Source organism: Mastomys coucha, unplaced genomic scaffold (assembly GCF_008632895.1).
Source record: "Mastomys coucha isolate ucsf_1 unplaced genomic scaffold, UCSF_Mcou_1 pScaffold13, whole genome shotgun sequence".
NCBI classification, from domain to species: domain Eukaryota; kingdom Metazoa; phylum Chordata; class Mammalia; order Rodentia; family Muridae; genus Mastomys; species Mastomys coucha.
The window spans coordinates 43221122-43247218 of NW_022196895.1; the positions used below are offsets into that span (position 1 = coordinate 43221122).

Below are 26097 nucleotides of genomic sequence, written 5' to 3' on the forward strand. Positions count from 1 at the left end.
TTTTTAAAGCTACACATTTCTCAGTGCTTGGCCATAATAGAAAAATCAACCTAAATTTTTCTGAAAAGAATCTTTTCTCTTTCCTTCACTCCGGGGGGCAACATACCTCTCCAGTCACTTGACTTGTCCCTTGTCACTTCAGGGTCCACCATTTCAGTACTAGATAAAATTTCTGGTGCTCAGTAGATCATTTCTTGTGCCTTGTCTTTGCTTGGGCTACTCTCCCTATCCAGGATGGCCTCGACCTTCATGTCTGATGGCCTACTGTCCTTTGTGACAAAAGGTGGAGACTGGCTCATTCATGATTTTTTTCCTACAAAGCACCGGCTTGGGTTGCACCATTTCAGATTTTGAGCAATCATGAGTGCGTTCCTTGTCCTGGCAGGTCTCTGGGTGGTGTTAACGTTCCAGCTATGAGGCCAGCACGTGGGAACATTTTTAGAAGGCTCTTATCCAACTTGCTACAGCTTCCACCAACTTTACCTCTGCTGAGGGTAAAAATATTTGTGCTATGCTTTCTTAACTCATCACATCATAGCAACTGCATAGACATGTAACGTTTCTCTTGGGGCTTGGCCTCCCTAATGGCTAACACGTCTCTGCCCTGACAGTCTCAGTGCTTGGCTACAGGAGAAAAATCAACATAAGTTTTCTAAAGAAAACCTGGGGCCCAGAGAAAAGGTAACAGTGGTAAAGCCAAGATGTTAGAGCATTGGCACCCTGGTCCAGCAGCTCAAGAGCTCTTGGATCCTCAACTGTAAGTCCCCCTCACCCCCCACACTGGGTTTCCTAGGTCTTTGAGGCCAATTTTTCTCCTTTTCCTTCTTCCCTCCTCCTCATCTTGCTCTTGATCCTCCTCCTCCTCCTCCTCCTCCTCCTCCTCCTCCTCCTCTTTTTTTTCTTTTCTTGTACGAAGGCCAAAGCAAGTAGGGCCATGGACAAGCAAGTCGGTACAAAATGTAATTAAATTCCTCTCTTGCAAATCTTACAAGGAGAGTCTACAGTTTCAAACAGCGTGCTTTGCCCACATCATTTACAATAGAAATTCCTTACAAATTAAGTGAGTTTTTGTCCTCAGAGAGGTAATAACAGGAGTGGGTGGGACAAAGAAAAGAAGAGAGGAAATCCGCATGCCATTATACGTGGTAAGTATGCAGTCTTTGGAACAATAAAGACTAGAGGCTTCTAGAAATCACCTTCACAAGCAATGCTCTTTAAAGATGTCTGTCAATTCTGAACTAACAGGAAGCTTAGAAGCCTGCTCAGGATCACTGTCCTGGATCAGTATACTAAGCTGAAGGGAACCAATGTGGTGTTGAGTTACCCCTCTTCAGTTGCTGCATGGATGATGTCAGTAAATTATGAAATACCTTCGAGCAGTGTGGTTGCAACAGACAAATGACATTTACCCTGTAGTTTCTGCAGGAAGGGTTGAAGGCATTGGTTCCACAGACAAACAGCGTATCATCGTTCTTCTGGAGAAGAACTTTAATGAAGTTGTGACATTCATCCTGAAACAGAGTTCAAACTGTTTTGAATGGAGTCCACTCAGAACAAAAGCCCATTCATCACCACCAACCACGATCCGTCAACAGCCGGGATACGGAGCGGAGAGGACAGCGTGTAAGGTTACACAGCTGGGTTCCCCAGTTACATGGTCAAATTGTTGCTAATGAGAACCAAGAGAGGATGTCAATGATTACTCCAACAGTAAATAAAAACACGGCAGAGAAGGGTGTGGTTCTTTCATGTCACAGAAGAACAGAGAGCTGAATACAGCAACCTCCGATCATATTAATTTTAATGCCAGATGTTCCAGAATTCCTTGATGTGCAAGGCTTCTGACTGAAGACTACTTTTATGTTCTTATTTGACCAAAGGCACAAAAGCCTGTGAGTTTGCTGTGCTATTTATGAGTGCTTCCACAGACTGGAGGTGTGCCCCTGGCCCGTGAGGTGGGTTATTGGGATCGGGCACTCAGGAGACCAGATCTGTGTCCATAATCCCTACTGTGCCCTAGGAGTTCTCAGTGTAGTCCTAGCAGATGTTGTAATGTTTCATCACATTAAGAGCAGGCTATTTTTGCAAATTAAAGCCTTCAATAAGTTGATGGAAAAAGCAATTACTGGGGAAAAGGGAATAGCGAGATGCATTCAAATCATCGTCTACGGCGGGAGATAACCGTCAAAAACGTAACCCGAAGTGGCAGCCGCAGGAGACATGACAATGGCCCACCTTATGCTTCCCCTTCATCCTGCATGTGTCTACGTCAGCCTGTCTAGATTTCCATGTCAGCTTCTGCAGGGATCAAGAAAGAAATCAATTAGAGCCTAGAGGTTGTTGCATTTGATTTTAGAAGTAAGAGTTCCCGTGGGGCGAGTAGAAGCTGAACATGTATTTATTGAACGCTTTCTACACCCCTTCTCCATGTGTAATTCCCCCATGACGACAAACATATTAGAGGAAGAAACTTTTTTTTGCTTAATTTTATGATTCTTATCTGTTCATTAAACTACAGGATGTTCTCCCTTTTGAGGTGACGATAAAGGAGAAGCGTGGGAATTTCACATAAGCATATCTAAAGCAACTTTGCAAATTGTGCTCATTTTAATAAAATGCGGGTGGCGGCTGCCCTCAGTGTTTGTAGAGAAGAACTTTCTCTTAAAGCATGGAAGTCATTTCCTTAAACATGAAGTAGACACTCACTCCAGGCGGACGGGGTCGAACCCAGATTGTGTTCCTTCTTGACAGTTCGTGGGCTAAACCTCACACTTCTACTGCAAAGTCTCATTAACTAAATTGTCCCCATGTGGAGTCACGAGGAAAGCTCACGTTAGACTCTGTGTATGTCTGGGCGATAATTACATTGCAGACCCTCATCCCTCAAGTAACATTCAGGCTGCATGATGTTAAAGCCATAACACTGGGACCGTTTTTTAATATGTTTTTGGGATAGAATCTTATTTTTGAAAAGTGGTATTTTCTTCGCTAGGTATGGCAATACTTTATTAAAGGATTTTTTTTTTTTTACAAATTACATAACACCCCAAATTATATATGCACACATTGATGAAATATGTGTTTTGGAATGTGTAATAAACCCTCACTAAATCAGACATCACAAAAGGCATGCTGGCATCGCCCACACCATTTCAATCACTGCTTTTCAAGTAAGGATTTCCTAAGCTCCCCGCTTTAGAAAGATGATTTTTAAAAACAACTTACTTTGCTACAGTAAATTTCTTCTGTGTAGGATGTGTCTATATCAACAGTATAAATATGGTCTCTATAAAAGAAAAGTCAGACACAAGAGTTAAGACAGTTTGTTTTCTACACAGTAAGTCTTATCATGTTCAGGTCAGATAAACTCATGACCATATTTGTTAAAACACAGGATGCCCGCATGCTAGAAAAAAAGGAAAGAATTCAGTGTAAGAGATTATCTTGAACCATACTTAGCACTTATGATTTATCCTGGTGTCTGGTTGATATATGAAGACTTTTGTTGAGCATCCTCCTAATCTCAGCACTATTGCGCCGTACATAGAGCTCAGCTTAGAAGGCTCTGAAGGCTAGACTTACTCCAGAAGCTGGAATACAGGGTCACATTCTTGGTATCTTGAAACCCATGCACAAGCTGCTTGGTATTCAACGTGCTCCATTTGATCATTTGATAGACGGGATGAGAGAAAGGTAAGATTGTTTCCGGAAGCTACCCGTTCCTCCACAAGACCACTTTGAATTAAAAGTATAAATGTACTTGAGCTGAGAGTTTGTGCATCTGCCCACCCACTTGCTTCATCCTGATTTGGACTGCCTTTACAGGTTGCTGCCCATCTCCCGTCGGAAGAGGAGAGTCAGAATCGGCAGCTCAGGTGTGGGGCTCTATTTAAACCTCCCTCCTAGGCGAGCAGAGCACAAGGGGTCTTTTTGTCTGGAACCGAGAAGAAAGAGAAGAAAAGAGGCACACTCAGTGGATGGAGGGGGGCACGGGGCTAGCAGGGGTAAATCCAAACAGCTCATTTTCCCTTGAAATAACATTGACTTTTTTCTAAAATGCAGGAAGTCCTGGGGCTGGAAAATTATCCACAGCTTTAAAGCAGGACCTCAGGACTCCTGTGTAGACTTTCAAACCTCCTTGTTAGTTAGAAAGACACAGGGGCTGGGGGAGAGGGGAAAGTAATTATTTTTTAAGATTTACATATGACATATGTATGTGTGTATTCAAATATGCGCGCGCACACACACACACGCACACACATATTCAATTCTTGAGAAGTCTGTTTACTTCTCTTTCAGAGAAAAGAAAAGACAGAAAAATCATAAATGAGTTTTTCACATGGAAATAAACAGAGAAAGCAGGGGTGTTGGCTTACAGATTTCCTTGCCTGCTCCTGAACTGTGTGTGCACTTGTCTGTGTGTGTGCTTTTGGCAGCAGAAGGTGTGCATTTGTGTCAGGGTAGTGAAGGGGACACGGAGGAGCCTGCTTTACAAACTGCTGAGCTAAGACGCTTCTCTCAGCTTCTGTGGGGGACTGGCATCGCTCTGCCCTTTCATTTTCAGGCCATTTATTGCATTCCCTTATTACTTGTTTGGCTTTACGATGGCGCTGTGGCCAGGCACCTTATTAGATGGAATTGCCTAGGACATTGGAATTGGGTTTGAAATGACTGGAAGCTTTTCCTTGCCCCCTTCCCTTCGAAACTTCAGTAGAAGCTGAATATATGAATTGTAAATTAACAACTGATTAATATGCATTGGCAGCTCCTCAGAAAGCTCTCAGATTGCCCCCTTTTGGCATGGTCTGTTTATGTTAATTAGTAGTTTAGAGATTAAAAAAGAAAGAAGAATTTACAAAGTGGATAATAATAGGAAAGAATTGGAAGGCGTTCTTGCCACCAAACCCCATCAGTCCCCAGGGTTCTGGATGGGACTTGGCTTTGGATTGCTGACTCTGATTGTCTAGGAGAACTGGGAAACCTTTTAAAAACAATTCCATGAAGGAAATCTTCTGGAGAGTAGCAATCTTTTTCAGCATCTCAAAGCTCACATGGCTCCAGTGGATAGAAACAGTGCTTTATGGTCAACTACAATCCTGGGCAGAGGATCATTCCTTGCTGCCCGTGTGCATCCTCGGATGCATGTGCATGCGATGCTCTGACACCTTGAATGTAGCCAAAACGGACTTAAGCCAAGGACTTCCTCTTTTCCAACCCATTGACTACAATACTGAGTTGTGTTGCCAAACTTGCTACCTAGGGACCTGGATGTCTGAGGGCAGGGTTGAGAAATGTGAAAGGGAAAAGGGGAGACTCCACATGGGGCAATCCTTTTGAGATTGTTTTGGAGTGTACAGAGAAGGAAGATGGCTGGGTATGGTGTGAATGCAGCATGTACGTAAGGTGTTAGATGCTTGACCTTCAGGGAATGGCCGGTCTGCTCCATTGCTTTAGAAAGGAGGGCACTTCTTTCCCTCCCTTTCTGTTTCCCTTTTCCTTTCCTTGAGGTAGAGAGTTCAGATGAAACCGTCTTGGTTTTAATGAGCTGGGATAATGAATGCTTCTTAGTCTACACAACACCTGGCTCCTAATGTTCCTCTTGCCCTGGGCCTGCAACCCACACCTATGCTAAATCACTGGCTACAAGGGCTGTCTGTTTCCATCATTTTTGTTCCCAGTGCCTCGACTGCGAAGAGAACAATTCATGGCTGATAACCGGAGTCAACCTATTTCTCACGGGTCTGACGTTTAACCATTTGTTTTGATTGGCCTTTTTTTTTTTTTTTTTTTTTTTTTTTTTTTTTTTTTTACATTGTAAGTGTAATTTTGCTTTTCTACATGGCAGGAAATGAACAAGGATACCAAGGAAGGAGCTTCCGTGCTTCCAAAGAAGTAGGTACTGAGACCTCACTGGAATGTTCCATAATGAATAGCTACAAAGGCTGCTCTCAGGCAACAGCTATTAGACGGTTATTAACATGGGACAAAGAGTTTCACTTCTCAGTGGGCAGCCCAGGACCGGGAGTGGCTGTGTGGTCCTCACAGCAAGGCTACCCTTGTTCAAATCCTGCAGCTTTTACTGGGCCCACTGACTTCTCTGTCCCTTGAAATCCTTCTATAGGAAATGGGGAAGGCAAATTGACACTTATGAACCACATGACCAGCATGAGGGGCATTTATGAAGTGACTTTTTTTTTTTTTAAGTGTTCATTGTAGGTTCTTGCAGACAAGTGTGTGCTGGGCTTGGGATGCTCACGACACTGTGACTTTTCACTTATTACAGAGACTGGCACCCCTATCTGAGCTTCCAAGGAAGCTGGTACTGTTGTTATTCTAACTGCTCTGGTCCTTGGCTCACAGCTACATATAAGCACCATCCGTCTTTTTCCTGATGGGAAATGACTCATCTGTTTAGAGCCAGGTAAGTCCCCAGAGGAACACCTCAGGATGGTCCTCCCTGAGTGAGTTACATAAGACAAATCTGGTTGGAATTGTGAGAAACTGGTTGATGTGGGCACCTCCTGTGAATTGTTATCTTTTCAGTTCCACACATCCGCACGGGCTTCATGAAGATACCTGCCTAGCCTCATACCTGGCAGAGATCACATACTGCCAGAGAAGCCATGGAGCAGCTGAACACAGCAGCATAAGAACAAAAGGCCAAGTCCATGTGACTGCTACCTAGGTGGCATTCTTAGGACTGCACACTGCTTTAGGACAGCAGTGTGTCCACGTGCCATTTCCCAAAGGACGAGTGAAGCTTATTATTACCGTCAAATACAAAACTCTGAAGAGACATACACAATATTGTACTTTCTCTGCTCACCACTACCATTTGGTCAAAGAACTGGCAAATATTTAATGCAAACATAGAAATAGCTATAATAGACACACATCTCTGCACACTACATAGGACATGCCGATACATCCATGTTGGTTTAACAAACAACTGTCAAGTGGTGGAGTACTCTAATGTGTACTTGGGTAAATATTTGCATATATGTTCAAGAAACACAGTGGCTTAGTTGAGCTGTAAGCCTCAAAATATGCAATTATTTCTCCGTAAATCCACATAAGGTTAAACAGACATAGAAAAATCCCCCAAAAGGTTAAACAGACATGGAAAATCTTGAAGGAATGATCGCTTGACAAACACAAGTAGCTTTTAGCTTAACTAACATAGTAAGGAACCGCAAGTTCTTAGGAAGAGAAGCACCGCTGGCGGGTGGGGACGGGAACCCTTAGGTCCTCAGGTACTTCTGACGGTGCGTGTGAGGAATGTGTCTTACCGAGCAGCAACGTAGAGGGTTCTGTTCATGATCATGATCATCTGGATGTCCAGCCTATGCCTCTGTGTGGTGTTCCGTCCTGGCTTGTGGCCCACAAACACCGGATACTGTTTTGTATCTGTGAAAAAAGGAGATGGGGTAAGAAAGGGAAATGCAGATCAAGCCAAGAATCAACGGGCCAGTGTGAGGAGGAGGCGGGCCACAGAACAAAACCATGTTTTAATTCAGACCATGCCACCATTTCCCATCTCCAGCAAAGCTGTTACTTCAGGAAACACTCTGAGAGTTGCTCCTTCAGGATGATCGAGTTACACTTCCAGTCCAGATGATAATAAGCCCAGTCTTAGCATTTCTAAGCATCACAGTTTCTGAGGGTTAAACTTGCTGGTCAACCCTTTGCACGAAGGTGCTCTTTTCTTCTCCAGTTCTCTTTTCATCTTCTGTGGAGTGCTAAGCCCGAAGGGGCAGGCTGCCAAAGATCTTGTCTCCGGACAAAACTATTTCAAAGCTGCCTTCCCCATCAATCACCACAAAGGCAATGTGGTCTGGAGGCGAGAGCCTTCATCCAGGAGCCAGAAGAAAAATACAGTCTCCACAGGCGTCCGGGTGGAATAATCTACCATTGAGGGCAGCCCTGCTAGGTTGGTTGGCATTCTAGGAACTGTGGGAAGTGCACTCTGGAGCTAAGCAATTGGCTAATCTCACAGAGAAGTGGGCTTTGACAGGACAGGGTCAAAGTGAGTGTAGCCAGTCCGGTGATCAGGCAGAGTCCATGAGCACATTTCTTTCCGCTGGTGCTCTTTGGCCGAGTCTGTGATGTGTAATAATATCTGACCTTTAGAAATACCTGCATCTCAACATCTCCCTGTTTCTAAACCTATAGTCTCCAGAGCATTGGCAACCCTCCAAAAAGCGGAAAGAAAGATGAGTCACATTCAAAATGCTATGTTTTCTGGGGAGTTATGGGGATGTAACCATGAGTGGGGAACCATTCACAGATTCATGCCTGGATGACTACACTGTAACCCACGGTATCTGGGCTTTTTCACAGCAGGGTGTTACTAGAGAGCTTCAATATACTTTATTCCCAAATAAGCTTGTCGTACAATTATCTTAAACTTTTTCTTCCACCATTCTTTAATTTCGTATATCTGGTCATCATAGAGGTTTGCTATGGCAACTCCTCTATCTCCTTTATTATGGGACTGTGTGACCATTAATGATTGTCAATGACATATTTGGGCTGGGGTTCCTATTGAAGTAGAACATCAAAGATAGAAATCTTATGTAGATGGAGATAGATATGTGGTTATTTGATGCCTAATCCCAAGTGAGGGGAACATGGCTACTTCAGAAGTGAACCTTCTGTTCACCCACTGTTATATAATTCAGGCTTGGCCCCTCATCTTTGTATATAGAATCATCTCCTTCTCCAGAAATCCCAGCTGGAAGCGCAACATTGGCGTATCTACTTTCTGTGTAATTAATATCCTGGACATCTTTTGGTATGGTTCACTTGGTGTTTGGGGATGATTACATAGAAGGTGGTACTTGACAAAAATGTTCTTTCCCTTTACTGGAACACAATTGTCTTTTGGAGGGCAGACAATAATATAGGGAATCGGATGTTCTTTCCAAAACAGAGGTTAAGCCTTTCCTCTTTTAGGGAGTCACCAGAAGTTCTAATTATGTCAGCATCTACCTCTGACAAAAAGCAGGTATCAAAATAAAGTTATAAAATGGAATGAATCTTCTACAAATCTAACACCAGCCCCTTGCTGGAGACTAGCAAGCTTCTAAGGCTTTTTCTTCTTAAGTTATTTTTAACTCTTAAGTATTTCAAAAACATCCACTATTTTGTACATACAGGTTACAAATAAAAAACATAACACTCTCAGTCTTCGAATGTCAGCAACATTCCTTCTCCCTTGTAGCTGGTGTGAAGGCAGGAGCATGCCTTCATGTGTAGAGTAAAATTTCATCAGGAGGCTCGAGGGACATTTCAAAGACTTGCCGGTGTTGCTACAACACTTGATGAAGCTATTAACAGTCTCCCTATCCATCCAACTAACCTGCTTTGAGTAGGTATATCCTTGTCACACACGGAGCTTAAGATGACTGGGTCGCCTCTAGCTCCTTTTAACTTTTGCCTAGGCTGATGCTGGCTAAGATGCCCTCAAAAAGCCAACCGAGAGTGAGCGTGTGATACTTACAGTTGCCATGCGAAATACTGATTGGCTCAGAATCTTCTGGGAAACCAGCCCCAGCGGAGTGTAGCAGTGTGAGACATAGCAGTAAGGCTGCTGGCCTCATAGTAGGTTCAGCGGGGAGGCTTGCTTCTCTACTTCACCCTGCCAAAGAGCAAAGGAGCCCGCTTACTTCTCGTTTCCTCCCTTTCTGCAAGTCAGCTTCATTCAGTTCTATAAAATGCAACGGTCTTGAAGATAATTCAAGACAAAAGGCTTCTGTTTTCTGCCTTGTCCACAGTGAATTCATTGGTCATACTGTATTACATAAAGACAGTGCCCAGTACCCAATGGGCCCAATGTCACCCTGGCACCACACAGTTTTGCAAAAAGCTTCACTTCCTTTGACCAGGCCATTACAGGTCGTAGTGGCTGCAATCTCACAATTATAAAACTGTGGATTTGAAAAGAAGTATGAACAACTGCAAGCAATTTTTTTTTCTTTTCCTTTACAGAGGTCAAAAATTGCCATCTTCCACAAGTACTTTTTTTGGCCAGTCAGGAATCTCTCAGAAATGTGATGGCATGGTCAGTAGTGAAGAATGCGGATCACTGATAATGATCTAGACTCCCAGCCTCTCTATAAAAGTCAGAATATGCTGGGCAGTGGTGGTGCACGCCTCTAATCCCAGCACTTAGGAGGCAGAGGCAGGCAGATTTCTGAGTTCGAGACCAGCCTGGTCTACAGAGTGAGTTCCAGGAAAGCCAAGGCAATACAGAGAAACCCTGTCTCGAAAAACCAGAAGAAAAAAAAGTCAGAATATATGCCATACTGTGACCCAATGGTACTACGATGATATCATACCTCTGCCTCTAGCACTCGACACGCATATACACACAACACATACACTGATCCTATTTTCTTATTTCCAGTAGAACCCCTTACTTAGTTTAGTTGAGATGTTGACCTTGTTTGTCACTTCACAGTGACTTCAGACCTAAATGAAAATTACATAATCTATTTTGTATTAAAATATAATTATATCATCTTTCCCTTTCCTCCCTCAGGCCCTCTCATGCCCCCTTACTCTATATCGAACTACACACACACACACACACACACACCCTGCTGAGTCTGATTAGCATTACTTGTATTATATGATTTGAAGGCCGACCACTGTGTATTAGGAGGCTCATCCCTGGAGAAGACTAATTCTCACTTGCTCATCAATTGTTAGTTGCCTATAGTTCTTCACCTGGCTCAGTGGGTAAGAGCACTGACTGCTCTTCCGAAGGTCCTGAGTTCGGATCCCAGCAACCACATGGTGGCTCACAACCACCCATAATGAGATCGGATGCCCTCTTCTGGTGCGCCTGAAGACAGCTGCAGAAAATTACACCCGAGCCAGAGCGAGCTGGGTCGGCAGAGGTCCTGAGATCAACAGCAGCCACACATGGAAAACAGTCATCTGTACTGTACAGTGTACTCATACACATAGAAATGAAATAAAATAAATCTTTAAAAAAAAAAAGAAAGAAAAAAGAACATCATTCCTAATTCTGTGGCAAGAGTCTGAACTGGCCTCTTGGAACATCATGGCTGGTTTTTAAAAGGAGAGTTGTATCTCTGTGCTTCGGTCTGCTCAGCTGTATTCTGTTAAGGCAGTTTTACGTGGAGCAAGATCCTTCTATATACAGCTCAAAAAAAAAAAAAAGTCTTAGGGAGCTGCTGGATACAGTGAACATAGCCTCACGCTACAGTAAATACCACATCATTCTCAGGAGGATTTCAAATAAGCATTGATGTATCAGGGAAATTAACGTAAAACGGGCTATCGTCTCATCTTTCTAGAGAAGCAGCCTTTGAAGCAGTCAGCCAAAGATTATCCCCCCCCCTTTTTTTTGAACAAAGCTATTCTGCAGTAGTCCATCAATCATTTAAGATTTGTGTTTAGAAATGTCAAACCTAGTAACCTAAATGTCTTTGAAAGTTAATTTGGCAAACAAACTGCTAACTTACGCTTTCTGGAACACCACTTAATATTAGATACCTATGTCTCTTTTCTTCATGCCAAAAAAAGCATTAACAAGTCCCGGGTGCATTGTAGGTTATAATTTCACAGACACAGCTGGGTCTGAATCATTTCTTCAACTGAAAAGTGCACATTAATTAATTTGCTTTATCTCAAAGAAAAAATCAAAGCGGGAAAGAAGTTGAGAGAAAAGCCTAAACAATTCCATATCTCTGATGTGCAGATTAAAAATTGAACTTTGAGTGATTACTCGTCCGCAAAAGCAATCCATTCCAAGGAGACATAGCATGTATTTACAGGATGGTTAACAACAGGTCCATTCATTCCCTTCTTGGCCTGTACTCCCTAATCTGGGGCATCTGAACACAAAGGAAAGAAGCTCTGAGGTCCCCATCCCTGGCTTCTCGGGGAGCTCTGTTCAGTATAACATTAAGGGGGTGGGGCAATCAGTCATCGGAGTGACTGAAACACAAACACGGCTCACACCAGCGGTCACATTTTGGGTGAGAAAACACTCGGGAAGGTGCAGCAGCAGCATTACCCAGCGCAGAATTATAGCCCGAGTTCACAGCATGGAGCAGGGTAGAGGAGGCTCAGAAAGCACAGCCACATTCCCTTAGAAGGCTGGGGAATACAGGATATGTATTTTATAGACATTTTTTCTCTACATGACGAATGAGCCTCTACCCTGCCCCGGCTGCATCCACCTCTGCACAAACGTCCCATAAGCTCAAGACAAAGTCCGACTTTTTAAAATTATATCTTGACTCTTTCCACCTTAAGGTGACATGGGGCAAACATCCTCCGGCCCTGCAGTTGGCAGGATGAACATGTGTGATGCAGTCTGTGATGTAATTCCATGGCTTCTCTTCATGCTTAGAGTCAGCACCACCATTCAGCTATGTTCCTGATGCATCTCCAGGATTACGGTTGGGCTCTTTTACCAGGAAAGAACAGTTGCTTCATAGGTTCCTCTCTCTTCCATCATTAGGCTGTTAACAAGTTCATCACATGGATGAACGTGGTTAAACTTAGCCAGCCTCGCCAAGTTGATCTTGTAGGACCGGTGTCTTCACACATAAATGAGAGGATGCTGCTTGGTTTAGAGACCACATAAGGTTGCCCTGTTCACTGTCTGCAAGTTCAGCTATGGATGCTATTGGCTTGTGGACCTGACTGTACAGACACAACCTTTGACTGTTTTGGTAGACACAATGGAATCTTCCAGAATGTTCAGACTCAAAGAAGGTTTTCATTGTAAGTGGTAGTGATGCGAAAACATGTCCTGAAACCCCTAGCAGTGGCCTTGAATAAAGGGAGAAAATAATGGTAGTGTTGGGGTTTTTTCCTCATGAACAAAGTTAATTGCTATGAAGTTTCAGCAATCCCTTTAAAAACACATTTTTCTACTGACATGATAGGAAGTTTTAGCGATAATCAATAATCCACACGGTCGTTATTTGAAGGAAGAACAGGCTAATAGTGTGACTGTAGGCAACTCAGTCAGGCTGACTGGCTCTTTGTTTTGTCACCTGTAAAATGAAAGGACAGGAAATGTGGTGGATAATAAAATCCCTGAGGCTGAGATGGTACATGTTCTGGGGAAGCGGCTGAAGGAAAAAAAATGGGAAAAGAAGAGAGAAAGGAGTCTAGGAGGCACAGCACAGGAAGTGACTCTGAGCCAGGCCACCCCACTGCCTTTTCTAGGCTAAGGTAACCATCTAGAAGCAGGTAACCATCTAGAGCAAATGAGAGCCCAGACTAAGGAGAGGTGCTAAGATGGGGAAAAGAAGTCAGGTTCTGAGATTATGACGTCAGGCAGAAAAAGTTCCAAGCACCTGGGAAGCTCACTTTCCAAGTCAATCACAGTTAACAGGCCCCTCTTCCTCCCATTGTTCCTGGTTGTTCTGACACAGTATGTGGATGCAGAACTGTAGGCAATCTGTATGCGCATGTATGGTACTATGCGTGATGAACAGGGAGTGGGGGTAGAAAAAGACTTCCTAACGTCGGCCTAGTGGATGCCGATGGACACAGCGTAGAAGGCTGGGCACACTTCATCTGTTGGTGCCAAGAACCACCAGCATGCCATGCTACCTCGTCTCGACCTCAGGGTCAAGCCTAAGTCTGAGAAGTGCTTCTAACGTGCCCAATGAGAGTGCTCCCATCAGCGTTTAAGCATATTCATAGTTTAGCTGGCATTTACGCTGAACATAATCCCGTAACCATGGCAATCTTGACAGACGCGCCTGATCATGCCCATGTAGGGAAACTGAGGCCCAGGCAGCCGGCTAAGTGACATTTCTAGGTGGCACGTAGTAAACACTGACAGCGCGTTAGGAAAAAGCAACGGCAATGATCATCAAAGGGGAGAGCTAGCTCTCAAACCCCCATCTGTGTGATTACGAAGTTTATGTCCTTCCTAGAACATGGAGGAAGGGGAACAGAGGAGGGTAAGGTGGGGTGTAGGTAGAAACTTCACTTATGATAATAATCGGATACAGGTTGATGCCTCTTTGCTCACGTGGACAGAGGAGTAGCTGAGAGTCCCTTAATGGCTTCAGTCATAAAAATCCATACAGTAACTTTCAAAGCATGTAGGCTCTCATGATCGTTCCATTTTACGGGCCCGGGGATCACAGGCGTTAAGGCAATGGAAACACGCAAATGCTTCTCAGGCACAGACCGAGGAGAGGCCGATTATGTCCGAGCACCACTGTGTTAAGCGGGACCATTTGCCTCCTTCCTGCCTCCCTTGCTGGCGAGGTTTTAAAGTCAAATGTCTAATAGAGAGCAGTGTCATTTGTTAAGGCTAAGAGAAGGAGGCTGCCTGGCTGGCTCCTGTGGCTGCTCCTGTGGCTGCCTGGCCTGCTCCTGTGGCTGATAAACAGATCGGATACCTCTCAAGCCAGTGAGGAACCTTCCCCTCACGTGGAGGTGTGAAAGAGAGTGTTTGTGCAGAAAACCCAAGCTCATTGAATGCCGGAGACCCGGTCAGAGATAGAAACTGCTGATTATTCTCACACTAGAGGAAAATGTAAAGCTTTAATGAGTGCATAAGGAGCAAGGTGTCCTTCACTGACCTGGACTAGACCTGCTTCAAGGACTTCAGCATGAGAAGGATGCTGCTGTCCACAGGATGTGGAGGAGGGTGAGAGAACACTTCCGGAATGGAATTAGAAACAACTTGGGCCCATTGATTGTGGTGGAAATGGCCACTGTGCAGGCTTCGAGGGACCAGGAGGTAGAACCACCTGTCCTGGGATGCTTGCATTAAGAGCTGAGGTTCAAAGAAAGAGTGAGAAATCAGTCTAGCCTCTTAATAAAGCATCAGCCTCTTAATCCAGCACCATCTCTCTTCTTCTTGGCCATTAACAGAGACATAAAAGCGCCCGTTTTAGAGGAAAGGGAAATGCCGCAGACCTAACTTCAACACATTTTTGGAGAGCGATGATGGCGCTCAATGGGAGATTGTAATAAATATCGACTATGTATAATAGATGGTCCATTTCAGTCCTGAAACCGCTGGCACAAAGGCACGCAAAGGCAGTTGTGAATTCAGCAGTACTTGTAGAACTTTTATTTGTATTTTTTTTTTCTTCATAAAGGCTGGTGTATGTGTATGAACTTTCAGATGGAAGAAGGCATGGCATGATTTATTGGTTCTTGTTTCTTATGTATCTTCTCCTCCGACCCCCACTGTCCCCGAACATGCACCTCTGAGCCAGTGCCTTCAATGGACTTCTCTTAGATGCTTCAGATAGAATCTAAGGGCCCATTCGGTCTCCACCACTGGAGTCACAATCTCCGCAGGCCTCAAAACACCAAGGCAAGCGATCTTGATTTCAGAAATCAGCAAGACCCAACCCTGCATGCCCACGGCATGCCCAGCTTTTTGCCATCCCCACCTCTTTTTAAACTTTAAAAAATATTGCGGCACTCAAGTATCGGCTCCAGCTGCAGCAACAAAGGCTTCTTTCATCTCACTGTTAAGAAAACGGAGACCCCGAGAAGAGGGGTCACTTGCCAAATGTGGATCTTAAGGCAAGTGGCAAAGCCCAACAGCAGTTGAGGGCTCCCTGCTCCTACACGGAGCTATCCCAACGTGACGCCACCTTCAGAAAAGGAGCCCAAATTCATTCATTTCTCCTTGGCTTATTGCCTGATGTTCATTTGATTTTCATCTCACTGACTGTAAGAGGCACTGTGTGGAGGCACTGGTGCGGGGATGGGAACCCCGAGAATATGGCCTGGACCTCTCTCGAGTAGCGGATGGATCTGATGGCTTTTGGCATCGCACCAAAATAGAACACAAACACAACCATACCTTTTCAAAAGTAGCTAAGATTTTACCTGGGGCAGGGGTGTTGCTGAGGGAAGTGGGGTAAGAAGTTTGGGGAGAGCCCAGGTGGCTTTGTGAACCTCATTGCTCAGATGTAAGGCCCACCCCAAGGCAGCTATAGACAACTTCATGCTGGCTGGACTTTGAGACACTCGCTTTGGTCCAATTCTTGTACCAGAGGAAAATTTGTTTAAGGAAAGTAAACATTTGTCCAATGTAATGAATGGATTTTCCTTTTTTTTTCTTTTATTCATTTCAGTTAAAGTATTGTAACTCAGGATGAAGAGTGTATCTGATAACTTTCTTCTAAGGATGGGACAGAAACCAAAGGGTACTCTTAGAGGTACTCGAAGGTACAAACTCAAGATGTCCTTATGGATGGCCAGAACTGAGCATGTGGATCATTTTATATCAGTGTCCCTAATTTTCTGTATATTTTTTACTCTATTAAAAGCGACACATGTTAGGTATAAGGTACTTTACCCAGGTGCTTACAAGGGTATGTGCAGAATGACTTGAACCATCTCCCACCCACCCACTCGCTGCCCTCTGCCCCGCCCCCTACCCTCCACCCCACCCCCGCCGCCATTGCTGCCACAATTCTAACCTCCCAAGCTTTCTTTCCTCTCCCTTGCATGCAGGGCTTCCACCCCTGTGGGGGGGCATCAACTTCAAACATGGCTCAGAAGAAATCCAAACAACCTGAGAAACAGCCCCGATTATGAATAACTGAAGCTTTGAAATTCTACAAACCTGCTTGTAAATGTTTGCCTTTGTTAAAAAGAGTCATGGGATTAGAAAGAGTGCAGAGCATTTCTCTTGTGGTCAGGTCCTCTGGTGCTGGCTGCCTATGCCACCCTGCCTTCCAATCCCCGCTCTCCCAATGAGTCCTGTTGCTTTCCTTGTACTCTGAAAGCCAAAAATAGAACTTATAATTGACTAATGGTTTCTGATGGTACAAAAAGAGACATAATATCATTACAGGGACTGCTCCCTAATAGAACATCCTCCTCAGTAATGTTTCGACGCTCTCAAGAGCCTTTTAATGTCTTGGTATGTCTACACACACACACACACACACACACACACACACACACACACACGCACACAGGACAAATGAGATAGAAGCACTGTTTCTTTTCCCAAATTTTCCTCATATTCCTTTGGATAGTTACTTAATGATCTAGGTGAAATCGCAGGGCCCACACATTTAAACCTATTACTGAGTCACGTAGACACTGCCAAGTTTGCCTAAATTAATACCATTTTTATTGGCTGTGCTCATGTACTTTACACGTAAAACAGTGACTCATGAAGTTGGCTTTATTGACTGAGAGCTAAGTAATCAAAGCTTCTCCCAAAGGCAGTTATCAATTTGCTTTTGGGGGGAGAGCAAAGCATTTGCTAGTTGCCCAAATTGGAGTCAACTCCGGTCACACCACTCCCTAAAATGTTCACTTAATTATTATTATTTTTTTTTTTAAATAAGAAGTCCTACCTTCAAAATCAATCATTATTCCCAAACATCCGGCGTAAATGCTTCCTTAAGGCCAATGAAAGTAAGTTCCAGGAAGCCAGAGCTTTGTTGAAATATCTCCACTACCTAATGATGTACTTCTCCTCATAGGTGACTGAAGGGTCAGAGCACAGATCCAAACTTACAGTCCTGTTTATTAGAAAGTGACAGAGCGCGACAAGGTGGTCAGCACCTGGACAAACCATTTCGGTGTAGCAAACTGTTTTTCAAACTGTCTCAACTCTCCCTAAGTTTAAAAGAAAACAAGATGTGTTTTACCCTACCCTGTCGTATGTGGCATGCTTGCTCTGGAAACACAGGCGCACAGCCCAAACAAAACAAACCCCCTGAGAGCCAAAGAGTTTTCCCTGCTCATTTGGCATCACAGTTTGACTTGTAATAGCACGAGGCCATTTGTTGACTGCCTTTAGAGTAAATATTTACATGTTTTCCTGCAAAACTATTAGTAAGTTTAATTTTGCTACATATTGCTGCAGACCTGACTTGAATTATCTGTCTCTCTGCCCCTTATCTATCATCTATCACCTGCTACATTTTAAATCCTGAAACACATGTTTTCCAAGGTTTAAAAAACAGAGGCCTTGGAAGTGAGTGAAAACAGGATCAGTAGTAAGGAAGGAGACCTCCCAGGACAGGGTTGCCAACTCAGTTTTGGGAAAGACAGGAAACTCTCTGACGGTCACATGGTATCTTGCGAAATCTCCAGAGAATTAAAAACAAAAACAAAAAACAAAAAAAGTTTTAACTGATTTATTTTTCTAGTGTCGAATTATCCTTCCGGGCTAATCCAGTGATTAGGAATTGCTGAGTGAGTTGACTTTTCCTAATTTCCTCTATTCTGTGTCTTTAAGAACAGCTTTACAGGCTCTCCCTCCCTGCAAGACAGCAACAGGAAAAGGCTCCCACCAAATGAAGGATGCTCACAAAGCGGATATCATCTTGGTAGGGAGGATTTCAAAGTGAACTGTGGGAAGCGGCTGCTTGGCTAAGCTTGAAACCTCTCTGCGAGCAGGGGGTTGGGGGTGGGGGCTCATTCTCTCTCCCATTTGACCTCAAGTACAAGTGGTTCGACCTTCCTTCCTTTGAAATAGGGGCCACGCACCACAGGCTTTTTTGTGTTAGCGGTAGTAGTTTCTCCCAAGTCATGTCCATAAGATCAGCCCTTAGTAGTCTCTTTTTCCCTATGGAATAATGGCGCAAAGGACTTTTCCAGTTGCAGGCCATCCTCTGAGTGGCAGGGCTTAGCCAGCAGTAGCTTCTTTACTCGTTCATGCAGTTCATTTTCCAACACCTGTAAGTTTTCTTTCTCTTCTCTCTCTCTCATCCTCTCCATCTTTTTTTTTTTGTAAAACCAGAACTTATCAAACTAGGAAATAAAAGGGAGAATTTGGAGTTTTGGATTTGCAGGATCTTTCTAGTGGACAATATGGACTTGGAAGATATACATGCTGCCTCCCTGTCTGGGTTACTTTTCTAGTAGGCTTTAAAAAAAATATCCTCTGCCGAAGAAATGTGCCATTAGTTTTCCACTAAGCTTCAGACACATTCCAAGGATAAAGGCAGAAAGCGGCCATATTCTTTGCCAAAATATCACAAGAATGGTCTCTAATCTCAGTTGCTGCTAAAAAAAAAAATCCTTGCTTTTGCCTGACTGTCTTAATCTGGTCCTCCCCAGTCTACCTGGCTCACAGCACCGTCTTCCAGGCTCCTAAGAAAGCCTGCCTAAGACCTGCTTACAACTGTCAGCTGCTTGGCTAGTTCAAAGTCGCAAAGATTTCCAAATTCCTCCAAACAAACAAAACTTAAAAAAACAAAACAAAAACGACCACCACCACAACAACAAAACACACAAAAATACAGGCACACCTACAATAGTCATAGCCCACTTTCCGGTATCAACTTGTCTTAGATGTTTTGTTGTTTGTTTGGTTTGAGGTTTTCTGCGTTGTCTTGCTTTTCCTGCTGCTGTGCTAAACCACCATAACCAAGGCAACTTACAAAAGAACGTGTTTAAGAGAGTTTCAGAGGGTTAGAGTTCATGATGGTGGGTCAAAGCCATGGCAGCAGGAGTAGCTGAGATCTCATATCATGATCCACAGGTTGGATTCAGAGAAACTGGGGAGAGCCTACAGTCTATTGAAATCTCCAAGCCCAGTGACATGCCTACTCCAACAAGGCCACACCTCCTAAGCCTTCCTAAACAGTTCTACCAACTGGGGACCAATTGTTCAAATACATGAGCTTCTGAGGGCCATTTCCATCCAGGCCACCAATCTCTCTTCTTTTTCTGATGTGCCCCTCTACTCCCCAGCTCATTCCTTTCTTCCCAAGAGAACATTGAGTATCAGGCACAAGGTAATCAATTTTAAAAAATGTAGGAAAATGGAGGCAAATGGTTAACATCATATAACCTGGACATTAGGTTAATTACTGGAGCTCAAATCACCTGGAGACATGATAACATGTGGTTATCGCCAATTAACCCTTAAATCAAAAGGGGGATAACAATTCTTATAATTAATAGCACAACAGGCAATCACTGTAATTAAAATCTCTGCCAGGGAGATCAGAATAAGAGGAAAGATGAAATTGTTCATAAGTTTGAATATGAAAGGTAGATCCTGAATGAATGTGCTAAGGGTCAAACCAAAGAGAAATGATGGACCAGAAAGAAAGGGGGGGGACATCTGGCAGCCGAGGAGTCCAGGCCTGTCCCCCTCTTGCAGTAGAAAGATTCAAGCAAGCACTGGCTTGCAGAGGGCATAGATAAGAACTCTGAAAGCCTCTGATCCCCTGGCTGCTGGGAAGCGAAGGTACACCTGGGTTGTCTGGGCTTGCCCTGGTAAAAGCCAGAGGGTCAGGACAGACAGATGGGACTCCACAGCTTGGGGGCGAATAAAGCATGCACGGCACTTCAGAAAGGAGATTGTCCAGGTTCACTTAGAATAACTAGAAGATTCAAAATAACAACATTCTTCCTCTTTAGCTAACAGAGTTCTCATTTCTCCACAGAGTGGGGAAAAGTCATCCCCAAGAGGGATGCAAGAGCAGGTGGACATACTCGGCACAGGCCTACTCAATCAGCTCTTCCCAGAAGCAACATGGCATGAAAGAAAGGTTAAGCATTCTCCAGAATCTAGACAGACAGACAGACAGACAGACAGACAGACAGACAGACACACACAAAGAGGGAGGAGGGAGAGGGGAAGGGGAGAGGAAGAGAGAGGGAGAAGGAGAGAGGGGGGAGAGGGAGAGGGGAGAAGGAGAGAGGGGGAGAGGGAGAGGGGCAGGGAGAGGGAGAGGGAGGGAGAGAGGGAGGGAATCACATAAAGCTTGAGTGAGATTTCCATCTTGCCGAGAATGAGAGGCAGAGGCGGCCTCTCTTTCCAAGGTAATGAGAATTGTTATCAGTGACGGTTCCATTCTTTGAAAGTGATTTTATTCCAGAGGGAACAGTAATTTTGTACCTTACAGATCATTCTCTTAGTGTTTGGGGAGTTACCAGAAAAAAAAAAAAAACTCGAGACAAACACTGAGCTGGGCAAGTGTTTGAACACTGAACGAAGATGTCTTTCTCAGTATTCAATAAAACACCGAAGCTGCCTTTGGTAGCAGGTCACTTCCGTTGCCCATTCACAGACAGGTTGCTGGAAGGGAAGGGGTGTGGGGAAGACTAATCATGGGCTCTGCCAGGATTCGGTTCTTAGAAAACCTCCCAACAACCAAGGCAGATGGCATATTAATGGCTGTAACTATACATACTATAAGGCTTAAAATGACTGAGAGGCACCATCCAGGTATTGACTGTAGGTATCAACAGCATTGTCCAGTTCCTTATCTGGAACTACAGTCCTCTTACTATAACCTTACTATGACCCAACCCCCTCACCACTCAGGTTTATACAGGAGCTATTGAATTAGTTTTCCTTCAATTTAAAACAAAGAAGAAGAAAAAGGAGCCGTCCAAGGCAAGGATAGGCATCTCCAGCTACATTGAGGACAGCCATTATGAGATGAATCCAAGAGCAGGGAGTAGCGACTGTGAGCAAACAAACGCCTCACAGCAAACGGCTTTTGCTGGGAATAAAGAGGGAACTCCCACAGGAGTTGCCGCTACACTGGGGTAGAGAGGGGCCAGGTGAATAGAACAGAAGAAATAGGATCCGGGGTCACTGGAGAAGACTTGGACACAGACTACACATTTATGGTCTCTGTGGAGAGTGGAGACAGAGCTCGCTTGCCTATGGTTCTCACATCTTCTGACAATCCTGCCTCCCACATCCTGGGAAAGCACTGCTTACAGCAGGAAACCACAGAGGATCCAGCAAAATCCTGCTATGGGCTCAGACTCTCTGAGCAGCTACCTTCCTCTGCTGCTGTTGATGAAATAAGGCGCCTAGAATCCAAAGACCCAAGTCCTCGGGCGTTGGCTAAGTGTCACTCACTTAGCTTTCCCGTCTGGCCGACATGCATGTATATGGGTCAACAGTCTACGCCTACTTGCAAGAAGAGAGATAGCAATAACACATTAGTAGCATGGGCAATAACCAGAGGTTTCTGAGGGTGAAGGTCTACGGCATCCACATAGAACTGCTTTGTTTTGCTCTAAGGTGGCTCAGTCCTTAGAGGGTGGCTGGTGTGTGGCCTTCCAAGAATGTCAACCATTGGCTTGATGCTGCGACTCAATTGTCAATGACAAACAGACCCCAGGAGCTGATTTAACATCACTCTTGTCTCAGATCCCTTCCCAGGGACTCATAACTTTCTCCTGAGATCAGAACAGCTGGGCCAGCCAGCTGGAGAGAAGACATACAGATGTTGCTGGCTGGAGCCCCAGGGGCTCTGAACTCTCTCGTTCACACTGTCCTCTCAGATTCTCTCCGTGGACCATGGTGTTAGGCGGTTTCCTCTCCCCACGTGGGTGGGAAGCGCAATTCTGCCTGACTGCTTTTATCCTTTCGCACCCAAGTATGTGAAACAGTACAACACTGAAGCCCTTCTTGGTCTACAGTTGGAGGAAGTTTTACTTGGGGGAGGGGCATGGGTAGATCTCTGGCCCAGTCCTGTAGAATGTATAAGACATGGTACTCTGACCACGTGTACCATCTACCCTCATGCATGGGCCTCACATGAGAATATATAAAAAGCTGAGAAGTTGGGGGCCAGGGAAGGGAAAGATCTCAGCTTCGGTTTGGAGTAAATAATCTATTCCCATGTGTTGTGCTAATATAAATGTAAGCTAGTGGAATTTTTTATTTTATTTTTTTTTATTGGATATTTTCTTTATTTACATTTCAAATATTTTCCCTTTTCCAGGTCTCCCCTTCAGAACCTCCCTATCCCATCCCCATTCCCCCTGCCTCTATGAGGGTGCTCCCCTACCCATCCACTCCCATCTTCCCTCCCTGGCATTCCCCACACAGGGACATCGAACGCCCTCAGATCAAAGGGCCACTCCTCTTTTGGATTGTTTTAAAAATATGAAATATGTGTGTAAAATCCTCAACTCAGACAAAAATAAAAAACATACACATTATTAAGTAACTGTTGGTTTGATTTGAGTACCTTTGAATATTTTTAAATTTCAGTGTATGAAGTCCTACAACAGCTGTAAAAAAAGGGGGGGCTATTTTTGTTAATGAAAATGGAAACACAAGCCAAGACTGACTGAGTTTTAGAAAATAATGTGCTGTACATATTTGTTCCAATACGTAAGCATCTAATAGCAGTGTCTCTGAGGGAGGAGGACAAGGGGTCACTGGGAGAATGAAATACACTTTTTTATTTGCATTCTTTTATGGGATTTCAGGGGGGAGGGGTGGGAGTCTCTTTCTTTTTTCTTTCTCTTTCTTTTTTCTTTTCTCTTCTTTTTCTTTTTGACAAACAGAGCTATTAACTTTATTCAAAACAAAACAAAAGATCCCAACAAAAATTCTCTCCAGGGGCAAACCTGAAATTTTCTCCCGATAATATCTGCCAATTCTCCACCCCCTGAATCCTTTCCCAGTGTGTTCAGCCATGTGTATGTTACAAAGGCTGCCCAGTATATGATCTTCCTGTATAAATGTGGCCAACTCAGAAAGGTGAAACACAGTGAAAGCTAAGGCCAAGAACCCGGAAGCGCAAGGCAAATGCGTCCACATAGTTTTTCCCCAAAATAAGATTCTACTATTTTATTTGGGCTTTCTCCTCTCCTGTTCCTGAATGTCTATTCTGCACAGACTCTCAGCCCATGATCTCTAACTTCATTACCTTTTTCTCACTTACCTTCTGTGCCAAAACAAGAGAAGGATCCAATCCATCGTTGGAAATATACCCAAGGGACCACTTGCTGCTTAGCCAATGAATAGATGTCCTTTTTCCGGTACAGTCTTTATTCTGGGGTGGCCCAGGGCTACTGAGCTAAATATGGCAGTGTGGGGAGACACCCATGGTGTTGGGAGATGAGCAAAGAGTGTCTTCCATGTCAGCCCTCACTTGGGGAGGTGAGAAGCAAGAGGACACCTTGCCTGTTGTCACTGGTCCCATTCACAAGCACTGAAGTAGACTCTAGGAAGCAAGAAGGCCTCCTTCCCCTTTCCTTGGCATCTCTTCTCTTCATGGTTAATCCCCCCCCCCATCATCTCTGAAGTCAATTCTCTCCCACAGTGGGTGGGCCACTGTTACTCATGGAGTTCAAGGTCTCTCACTGGGGTAGGAAATGGTCTCTAACTCCAGTTTTAACTCCAACTTGAAACTTAGAGGCAAGGGATGTCGCCGAGGCGTGGCTGTTCTCTTTCTCCTACACTGCTAGACACACTACCATGTCTATCACCAAACATAAACATCTTTAACATTGTGAGTGAGTTTAAACTTCCGTGCCTTCCAAATTGGCTGGCACATTGGAACAGCCTACTTCAAAAATTCAAAAGCTGTCTGTGGACCAACCACACCCAGAGATGCCAACTTGATTGGGCTGGCTGTGTGACCTGGCTGGGCTTTAGAAATTCTAGTAGATCCAGAGGGGCTTCTACCAGTAAACAGACCCAACTTGGGAACTTCTAACAGAGACACACCCTAGTCCTAATCCCTGCCACTGCCAAGTTTTCAGCCACAGGCAGGGATAATTAATCCTGTTTCAAAACCCTGTGCTTAGGCCAGCTTCACGGAGAGGCTTCAAAACCATCTCAGTTTGTTTTGTGTCCACCTACCCACCTCTCACGCCAATCCACTTACAGATATAATTTAATCCATTAAAAATTACAGGGAGCCGCAGAGAAACTTCTTTGCCAGCGTGGGTCCTGCAAAGTATTCCTAATGTAAACACAGACAATAGGTGTGCTTTCTCTTCTGACAGGGCTGAGAGAAAGCAGGCCCTCATTAACCCACTCAGAATGGAGAGGAGTGGAGGTCATGTGAGCACCGCCTTAGGAAGTCCATCTCCCAGCCTTATCAAAACTGCCTTTCTCTTCCACCACGGCTCCCGTAACCTGGGAAGTATAAATTTTGATTACTGATTGCTGCATTGTTAGTAGCTAACTCTATATCATCAGGCACTGGTCACCAGTGTCAACCCCGGCTTAATTATCTCAGTGGAAGGGAAAGCAACCCCATGAAAAGACTGTTTTCCAATTAAAGCAGCTAGAATATGCAATTCGTCTCTCCGGTGATATCCGACGCATAGCCCTTCCTGTGTTATTTGTATTGTGTTCTTTTTCCTCATTACAAGCCCCGCAGTTGTGAATCTAGAGCTCCTAGCAAGAAACACATAAATATCGGGAGGGCAGCTGTCAAGCCCTGAAAGAAATTTTCAGCAGTCGCCACCAGAAAACAAAAAAAAATCCTACCAGTAATTACAGAGCTCCCACCAACCAATGCTGCAGTCAGGGTTACAGACTTTATGTAGAACAAATTATGTTCGTGGGTTTTCCTTCTATAGAGTCTGGGTAAGGTCACACTGTGTCAGGCGGCACCTACATTCCACCCCCCACACCCCCCCACACACACACAACTTTTAGGAATTCTTCAGCAAAAGCCAGGCACTCTGCATGCTGACTTGGCCATTGTTTTAATGACAAGGAAAACATTTTTCTGCTACTCTAAGGGAAAAATATTTGGGGTAAAGATCTAGGCAACGCTATCTGCAATCCTGCGACTTCCTTATCTCCATTGGTCTACGCTATGCTTGGTTATTTATTCCACTTGAATGGCCACCTGCTTGCCTATCTCGACAATTCTTTATCCTGAGAGCAGGTACAAAAGGTTTATCATCTCTGAGACTAACGGGACCCTGAGCACTTCGTAAACATGGACCTGGAATTCTGGGTTAAGATAATTAAGTATTCGGGGCGCTTGCTGTGTGAGCCTGCTGTAGATATTGGGATTTACCTTACTCTAGCGCCTGGCAGATTCTTCTCATTTGTGGCCAGTGTGGCTGCTTCATCTCTGTAAACTTCAGATTTCTTGGATGTGAAATGGGTTAATGGCACTTTTCCTTTCCTGTGGTCACTATTTGGTGGAAAAGCCCCCAACCCATTTAAAAAAAAAAGAGCAATGTATGTTCGCTTATTACACATTTCTCTCAATGTCTCTGGAGTTGGCAATTGGACAACTTAAGTACCTGTGCTGTTCATCATTTTGAACTTCATATGTTTGCATCTTCTCTCAATGTCCTTGGAGTTGGCCAGTTCTCCCCGGATCCCAAGCTTTATATTTATAAACACAGCCTTCT

The 26097-nt window shown here is 44.3% G+C and overlaps 1 protein-coding gene across 3 annotated transcripts in view; it reads right to left on the bottom strand.

Moving 5' to 3' along the window:
• The window catches only part of Sema6a (semaphorin 6A), a 121767-nt gene that overhangs the window by 49264 nt on the left and 46406 nt on the right, over positions 1-26097 (bottom strand). For all 3 annotated transcript variants that reach the window (XM_031365651.1, XM_031365649.1, XM_031365650.1), the window contains exons 2-6: positions 9503-9640; positions 7290-7407; positions 3226-3286; positions 2236-2298; positions 1410-1511 (exon numbers count right to left, since the gene is read on the bottom strand). In XM_031365651.1, coding sequence (XP_031221511.1) covers positions 1410-1511; positions 2236-2298; positions 3226-3286; positions 7290-7407; positions 9503-9602 — 444 coding nt within the window. In that variant the 5' untranslated portion in view covers positions 9603-9640. The remainder of the gene's footprint in view (positions 1-1409; positions 1512-2235; positions 2299-3225; positions 3287-7289; positions 7408-9502; positions 9641-26097) is intronic.